The sequence below is a fragment of the Maylandia zebra genome, linkage group LG13 (genome assembly GCF_041146795.1).
Source record: "Maylandia zebra isolate NMK-2024a linkage group LG13, Mzebra_GT3a, whole genome shotgun sequence".
Lineage (NCBI taxonomy): Eukaryota > Metazoa > Chordata > Actinopteri > Cichliformes > Cichlidae > Maylandia > Maylandia zebra.
Window position 1 is genome coordinate 34,598,816 of NC_135179.1, and position 8,050 is coordinate 34,606,865.

General features: G+C 47.8%; 1 protein-coding gene across 2 annotated transcripts; it reads left to right on the plus strand.

Annotated features, from left to right (window-relative positions):
* The first annotated feature begins 363 nt into the window (after nt 1-363).
* tk2 (thymidine kinase 2) lies at nt 364-6,830 on the plus strand. 2 transcript variants are annotated; one of them, XM_004572048.4, is made up of 10 exons: nt 367-592; nt 975-1,012; nt 1,193-1,267; nt 1,384-1,437; nt 1,827-1,916; nt 2,072-2,145; nt 2,918-3,006; nt 3,217-3,296; nt 4,859-4,939; nt 5,849-6,830. In XM_004572048.4, the coding sequence occupies exons 1-10, from the start codon at nt 442-444 to the stop codon at nt 5,930-5,932; spliced, it is 816 nt and encodes a 271-aa protein (XP_004572105.3). In that variant the 5' UTR covers nt 367-441; the 3' UTR covers nt 5,933-6,830. The 2 variants fall into 2 exon arrangements, with proteins under 2 accessions (XP_004572106.3, XP_004572105.3); XM_004572049.3 differs by lacking the exon at nt 4,859-4,939 and having other exon boundaries at nt 364-592.
* The last annotated feature ends 1,220 nt before the right edge of the window (nt 6,831-8,050 follow it).

Below are 8,050 nucleotides of genomic sequence, written 5' to 3' on the forward strand. Positions count from 1 at the left end.
CCTAGTATGGCATTAAATACCCTTACTACTTCATATATCTCAGATCGTTTGTAACGAGCCACGGAAAGCAGGTGTAGCCACTGAAAAGACTAGAAATGGGCGGCTAGCGCGCGGCTAACATTTACCACAAAGCAAAAGGGTTAAACGCGCTATTCAGCGTCGTTTCCGCTAAATCCAGACTCTGTAACTTGACGTAAACATAGAAGAAATGCCAGTTTCCATTAAAAAATAGCGGACTTGCCGACTTCTTCGCTCTTCCGCTTCGTGTTGTTGTTGTTTTGGTGACGCAACTTCCGTCGAGCAGACGATTGGTCGTCTACAGTAGGTGGCGCTGTTTGACAGTGATGCGGCTTCTTATAATTCGAAGAAGAAATGCGGCGCTTCTTCTTCCTGTGTGGTGAGTACAGAGGATCGTGTACAGGCTGTTGACATGGCACACTGATGTCGGTGTGTGTCACACTCGTGTCCGCTCGCCGTGCCGTGGCGCCGGCATGTTTGTGGGCTGGATGGAGCGGGTGGAGGAAAGCGTGTGCCGGGGGATTCAGGCTGGTCCCGTCCAGAGCCCGCAGCGGGACACGGCCCGGGGCTGCAGGTCAGTGCTGCCGCTGTCAGGACACATCAGACCCGTGCTGAACTCGAGCTTTAAAGCAGCGTTTAACCAGCCGGGTTCAAATGTCTGCCCCGGTGCTTACAGATCGACAGCAGCGATCTGACCTCAGTCTGAACTCAGGTTAATTGTAGCCTACAGAGTATCTGCAGTCAGTTAACGTGTTGTGTGCTGTCAGCAGTAGCTGATGAAAAGGGAGTGACTCAGAGTAGCGTCATAAGAACATGTGGGGAAACAAACAGTTCAAAACGAGCTCTTTGAGGTTTTATCTTTTATTTCCCACAGTATTGAGCCCCCTTCAAATCAATCAACCAATAACACTTACAGGAAGTGAAATCGAGTCTGACTGTGTTGTCTCCCTTCTAAGGGAAGCTGTTGCGGGATGGAGAGGACAGGAAAGCAGTGGTGAGCCTCCATGTTTAATCTGAGTTTGCCCCTCGGTGCATGCTGGGAATGATGTGAATGTTAATGTGGACAGCAGATTCTCATGTGGGACGGATCGTCCATAGTTTTTCAGTGGAAGTGATGAATATTCAGAGACTCACAGCAGTGTCTGACAGTCTGCCTGTACGTTGCTGTGTTCAGATCTGTGTTGAGGGGAACATTGCCAGTGGGAAGACAACATGTCTGGAATATTTCAGCAAAACCAGCAGTATCGAGGTCAGTCAGTCTTTGTGCAGTGTAGCTGTGTGCGTTCAAGATTTCCAGTGTTACCGAGCTCAAAGTATACCACTTGTTCACGAATGTATTCCTCTCTCCTTGCCTCTTTCTTGCAGGTCCTTACAGAGCCAATCTCTAAATGGAGAGATGTCCGAGGGCACAACCCTCTGGTAACGTACATGACCGTGCTGTCAGTGTGCAGAGCTGGAAGGATTCTTCCAAAACATTTTGTGCTTTTATGATGCTGGAGTGTTGAACGCGCCGGTGCTGAACGCGCCGGTGCTTAACATGCCGGTGCTTAACATGCCGGTGCTTAACATGCCGGTGCTGAACGCGCCGGTGTTTAACGCGCTGGTGCTGAACAGTGTTGACTTGGGATGAGATGTGGTGAGTGTAAACACCATGGATTGTCTCTGTATACTCCCGCTTCCATCAGGATCCTTCCTCAGGAGTCTGGTCAAGCTTATCAAATGCTCTGGGAATGTGTTGAGTGCTGGTTGGTAGTGTGACTTCCCTGCATGTCAGTCTAGCTGTTCACCTGCAGGTTCTGTCCCCGCAGGCTTTAATGTACCAGGATCCTCAGCGCTGGGGCATCACGCTACAGACCTACGTTCAGCTCACTATGCTGGATCGACACCTGTCAGCTGTGGTAAGTGTCCTGCTAGCTAGCACCACAGCTGGTTTACTCTGTGCTTGTTTTGTTGCATGCTAACACCCATATAGCCTGGGCTAGCACACTGATGGCTGTACGCTGGTTATGCAAACGGATACGCTGGCACACGTGCTGTTTCTTGTTGGTTTCAGGCAGCTCCTGTTAGGATGATGGAGAGATCTCTCTTCAGCGCCAAGTACATCTTTGTGGAGAATCTCTTCAGAAGGTACAGTAATCTGATCCACGGATCATCCACACAGTTTCACCTGAACAACACAGCCCTGCAGCGCTGAAGTAGGAGAGTGTGCAACCTGTGCATGTGATTTATGTACAGACAGAGAGGATGGATTGTTATTTCAGTCAGGCTCAGCATCTGTTCTCATGTCTTTAATGTAAAGGTCGTGTTCAGTCATGCATCATTGTAGCCAAGTCTTACCATGAAATAGTCCAGATGTTGATTTGCAGTAATGGCCAAAGTGCCTCACAGCCGCAGCTATGTAAACAGAGAAGCAGTTACTTAAAATGTAACATTTCATTTAAAATATGTAACTGTCTCAAATGAATCATCCAACCTGTAACTGAGCATTTCTGACATTTCTGGGAATTTAGAGAGCTGGGGTGGTTCGGGAGGTAGAGACGGTCACCTACTAATCAGAGCGTTGATGGTTTGATCTTTGACTGCTACAGTCTATGGTTGAACCTCCAATGTGTGGAGAGTCCCGGGTATTTAAGCCGTAGTTGGTGTTGTTGACCCGCTAGTGATCATGTGCCAACGTGTGAAATTATCAGCGGAGGTTCTGGGTGAAATCACTGTGAGACCTTAGAACTGAAGATGCTTCTAAGGTGAGAGCTGAAACGTCTTCAAGACATTTCAAGAAGTCCAGTCGGTTTTCTTTCCAAGCTCGTTAGGTCAGATAGAACCTGTGAATGAGTGAATGAGACATGTTTATAAAGTGCTTTGAGTAGAATTAGAGTTTTATTTCATGTTTTTCTTCCAGTGGGAAAATGCCAGAGGTGGACTATGCTGTTCTCAGCGAGTGGTTTGACTGGATTACAGCTAACATTTGCATTCCTGTTGATCTCATTGGTGAGTACAACACAAACAAACCTGCTGCAGCTCAGCATCAAGAAACAAAGCACGAATCCTGTGCACGTCTGAATGTACACGATGAGAACTGACCTCTGTCTTTGAGGTTGTGTGTTTATACAAATGGCATTCCTATGTAATGAAATGAGTTCATGTAGTCGCAGTAATAATAATGATACATGTCATATTTGGCTTTTTCCCTGGCTCCAGTTTACCTGCAGACGTCTCCTCAGACCTGCCATGAAAGGTTAAAGCAGCGATGCAGAGAAGAGGAGAAAGTCATTCCACTGGTGAGGAGCTTGTGCTTCACTTCATTGAAGTTTGTCAATTCAAAGGGACACAGACAGCTGCACAGTAGTGCCAATCTAATGACCACTTGAAGTGACCACAAAGCTACTCCAGAGAGTCTGAAAACATTTCCAACTCATGGTGAAAAATCTGAGGTTTCTCGAGTCAAATGGCATTTAACACTTTGTTTGAAACGCGTACAAATGCTGGAGCTCTGCTTCAAAGATGAAGCTGGTTCCTAGAGATGCAACAAAAGGCTAAAGATGTGAGCAGCAGCACACGTCAGCACACGGCTTCCTCCTAGCTCCAGTTTCTGTTCACCTGGGTCTTCACTACATGGACTGCAGTGAGGTGGCATCAATATTTACACCTTACCAGACAACTGCTACTACAAACATACATGACAAGTTTACAGCAGGCGTCCTGTCAATTCAAGTCAGTGTATTTATAAGTATGTTTTTAAACAACAGGTTGACCAAAGTGCTGCACAAACTGGGAAAAACCCCAACAGACAGGTCACAAAAACAAAGAAAAGAGTCGCAGTAAGGGAATAAAGATGTGGTGTTAGGGAGGTCCTAATGCGAAAAGGAGAGCGTTCCAAAGTCACAATGTAGCCACCGTAAAGGCCGGCCTGCTCTGTGTTTGAGTCTGCTTCTAGGAACAACAAGACCTGAAGGCTCTGTTAGGAGTATGTTCAGAGAGGTAAGAGGGAGCCGACCCATTTAGAGACTTAAAAGCAAACAATTAAAGCTTAAAATCAAATCTAAAATTTACTGGAAGCCAAAACTGGGGAAATGCTGTCGCGTTTACGTTGCCTGTGAGCAGGTTGGAGAAGAGGGAGCAGAGCCTGGCTGATGCCCAAATAAAGGCCCCAATATTCTGAAACAGCAGAAAAATGTCCAGCAGGAGTGATGGTGCAGAGCTCGCGCACAGGTAACAGAGGTTTAACTGGTCAGCACAGAAATTTGAATTATGACAGTGATCAGAAAAGTGGCTGTAGCTCAGGTGGCAGAGCAGATCAGCCACTAACCAGAAGGTCGGTGGTTCGATCCCAGGCTGCTCCAGTCTGCATGCCAAATATCCTCGGGCAAGATACTAACCCATGTTGCTCTCCGATGCATCCATCGGAGTGTGAATGTCTATGAATACTAGATACTTAGCACTTAAGCTTAGAAGTGCTTGTGTGAATGGGTGAATGAATTAGTTGTATAAAGCGCTTTGAGTGCTCAGAGTAGAAAAGCGCTATATAAGAACCAGGCCATTTACCAAAAGTGCAAATTAGAATATCACATAATTACAGAGCACGAGATAAGACTGAATCCAAAGTACGTCCACGCTCGTGGGAGGGAGCGCCGACTGAACAAGACTAAAACAGTCAGTAAGGTTCAGGACGTCTTTCACAAGAGGTTTAGTGGGGCAGCAAACATGAATCTTAAAATCCCAAAGAATTAGAGTCGTTCCGGATAAAAAGACCTTAAATAAAATCCTTGTTAAACTGCGGAGCCCATAAATATCAGCAGTGAGCTGTCTCTCAGGTGTGTGTGTGTGTGTGTCCATCCACCAGGAGTACCTTGAGTCCATTCACCAGCTTTATGAGGAGTGGCTAATCAGGCGTAGCTCCTGGCCTGTTCCTGCTCCTGTGTTGGTGAGTGTTCACACGAGCACAGCTTTGCTTTCAGGTAGTACTCTCACACCACAGACACACACAGTGAATGATAACAATGAATTGGGGAAACCTTGGGTTCTTGTCTCATGCCACCCACCTAAATATTGTTGCAACTAAGCCCATAACAAGGACGGGACGGTGCACTCTTCCACACTGATTAGAAACACGACGAGGAACCTGGGCCCAAACTCCCAGGTCTGGTTGACCCAAGTTGTTTTTGAAGCACGAGTTGTGTCAGTGTGATTGGACTCGTTCTTATTAAGTGCTTTTCTACTCAAAGCATGTCATACTGTATGCCTCATTCACCCATCCACACACAACACATACGAGCACTGTTTTCTATTCTTTCTATCCAGCTCTATCCACTCATTTAGAAGATCTTTGCTGCTCACTGTATAGAAGAGCCTGTGTAGTGGTGTTCTTCCTGTTCATGCATTTATTACTTCTAGGCTGGACATATTCATTCTTATCAGGATGTCCTAAAAACTCCCTGAAAAGCCTTCAGTTGATCCAAAATACTGCAGTGACAGGGACGTTCAGCCCCCACAGGAGAGGCGGAGCCTTCAGCTTTCAGCCGTCTCTTTTGCAGTACCAGCTCTGTTTTGATTCAGAAGACTGTCTGCTGTCAGGATTACGCTTTGTGATGAAGCATATTCAACCCCACTATGAAGAACGCTTGGGAAAGCCGTCCCTACAATTAGTTTTATCCAGGTTTGTCCTTTAGTGCAGCGTAGAGACACTGTATCATTGTTTGTTTTCCCCGCTTCCCCCAAAACACAGGCTTTAATCTGGTTTGGAGCCATGTTTTTGCTGCTTTCTGTGTCGAGTAAGTCCCTCATAGCCAACCCTGATCTTCCTGATATTTAAGAATGATGTGTGTGTTTGCAGGTGATTCCTGCTGACCACAACCTGCAGAGGATGCTGCACCAGTACGAAGAGAACCGAGCCAAGATCCTAGCAGCAAGTCTCTGATTCCCGAACACGCACTCATGCTAACCCCAACCTGACAGGAAGCTGTTACAGCACCTTTTTTAAGCTGTTTCTGATCTTACACCTCGTCACATGTGACATTTTTGTATGCACTCCCAGGTCAGCCATTCCTATTCATGAAGACCAATCTCAGTACATTTGATTGTAGTATTAAAGTAAAATGTAATCGATGTGCTCACAAGAAACTATCGAGAAACTGAACATGAGAGCGGATCATTCCAGTGCTCGAGCCCAAGCCTGTCAGCCTTCAAAGATGCTGCGCGCTCAGGCTGGTCCTTGCATCTTATCTGCTGAGTTTTTCCTGAGAGCGTGATTAATCCTCTGTGAGTCTGAGGAAGTGTGTAAGTGAAAACTCTTCATACAGAACAAGTCCAGTGACAGCGTTGTGTCACTTCAGACCACGAGTTATACGTCCTGGTCTGATCATCACTCTGTATCACTCCTCTGTCCTTTACCTGCCTGCATCTGCTCTGCCACCTGAATGAAGGAGCCTATTTCCATGACAACATTTAGTCAGTGTTTGAACAGGCTGTGTGATCCGGCACTGTGAAAAATCTGCAGCCACTGACAGCCTGACGCCCTGGAGCCTTGAACTCGGGGACACGTTGGAGCTTCCTGAGTGATGCTGTGGGCTCTCTGCCTTCTCTTTCCTTACCCGGATGATTGAGCGTGCTTAAAGACTCACTGCCAGGTCACATGACTGATCAGTCGAGTTTACAGCGCTTGAAGGATCAAGCAGAGTTGGCTGCATTGTGTTAGGAATAAAATGTGTGTAAAATTTGTGTTTTATTTTATACACTTTGCAATTGTGCTCATTGAGAGTTGGCACTCTGTGTAATAAAAGTCAAAAGCATCAATTAAACAATATGATTGAACTGAATTATTGGCGTGTTGACTGCAGAGGGATTAGCAAACTGCTTGCACATCAGTTAAAGTCAGGGTGATATTTTTCTGGGCTGTGGGAGGCCGACAGACTTGGGTAATGAATAGAAAACTCGTCTTGGGGCTGCAAGTATAAAGCAGCTTGAGCTCAAACATTGCTGTGGTTTGGTGCTATAAATAAATGTGACAGCTTTTAACCAAAGGGAAAAAAATGACCCAAACTATTGTTTGTCCTCCATCCAGATCCACCAACAGAAGATTAGTGACCTCAGACCACAGAGGCAGCATGCATACACATGTTTTTGCACTGCACCACTTTACTTAGACGTCACTCTTCCATCCAACACATATAATGAACTAATAAAATATTTCTTACAAGTCAAAGTTGGGTTTTTGTCTCGTATCCTACAGAAATGGCATTCAACGCGAGTCTGTAATTAGACTTTCAATGTAAATAATATTTACGACAGGCTTAGGGCGTCGGGGGGTTCCCGGAGGCGTCTTCCTTGGGGGGCTCAACCCGGGGTATCGATCATGGCCTATTAAGGGCTCTGTTGGCTCTCGGGTGACTGTTTCCTCGCGGCTGCGTGCAGCGGGGCTAGGGGAGGGTCTGTGCTGACGGACGTGGGTTACTGACCTGGTAGCCTGGCTGCCCCTGGGTGGGTCCGGGATGGGCGTGAGGTTCTGGGGGCGCTCCGTCTCTGGGCTGGAGCCCGGGCCGGGCCTCGGGGGCTTGGGTCCTGGTTGGTGTGTCACCAGGGTTGTGGGCGGGTGGGTGCATCGGGGCCCAGCCCAGGAGCAGGGTGCCGCCAGTGCATCGAGCCACCTGGGGGGCTCTTCAACTGGTGGGGGAGATTGTCACATCTTGCAGGAGCTTTCCTCTCTTCAGGAACTCTCTCTGCAGGAGGGGGAGATACAGGAGAGGTGGAGGAAGATCTCAGCCTGGGCGTCTATTGTCTTATGTAGTCTGGAAGATGGGTGGATGGTGGGGTGGGTGCAGTTTTCTCTGTGGTGGGGTTGGGTGGACTGTCCCGGGCTCTGTGTGGCCGGGAGGCGCTGCTGCACTGGGCCCCGGTCTGATGGGCCTGGGCCCCCTTTCCCTGGCGGGTCGCAGAGTATGGGGGTGCCTACTGGGGTCAGCGGGGGAGCTGGCCCCAGGGAGGGGTCACCTGCCCCTCCCTTCCTTCCCTCCCCATCTCCAGCTGCCTCCCTCTTCCC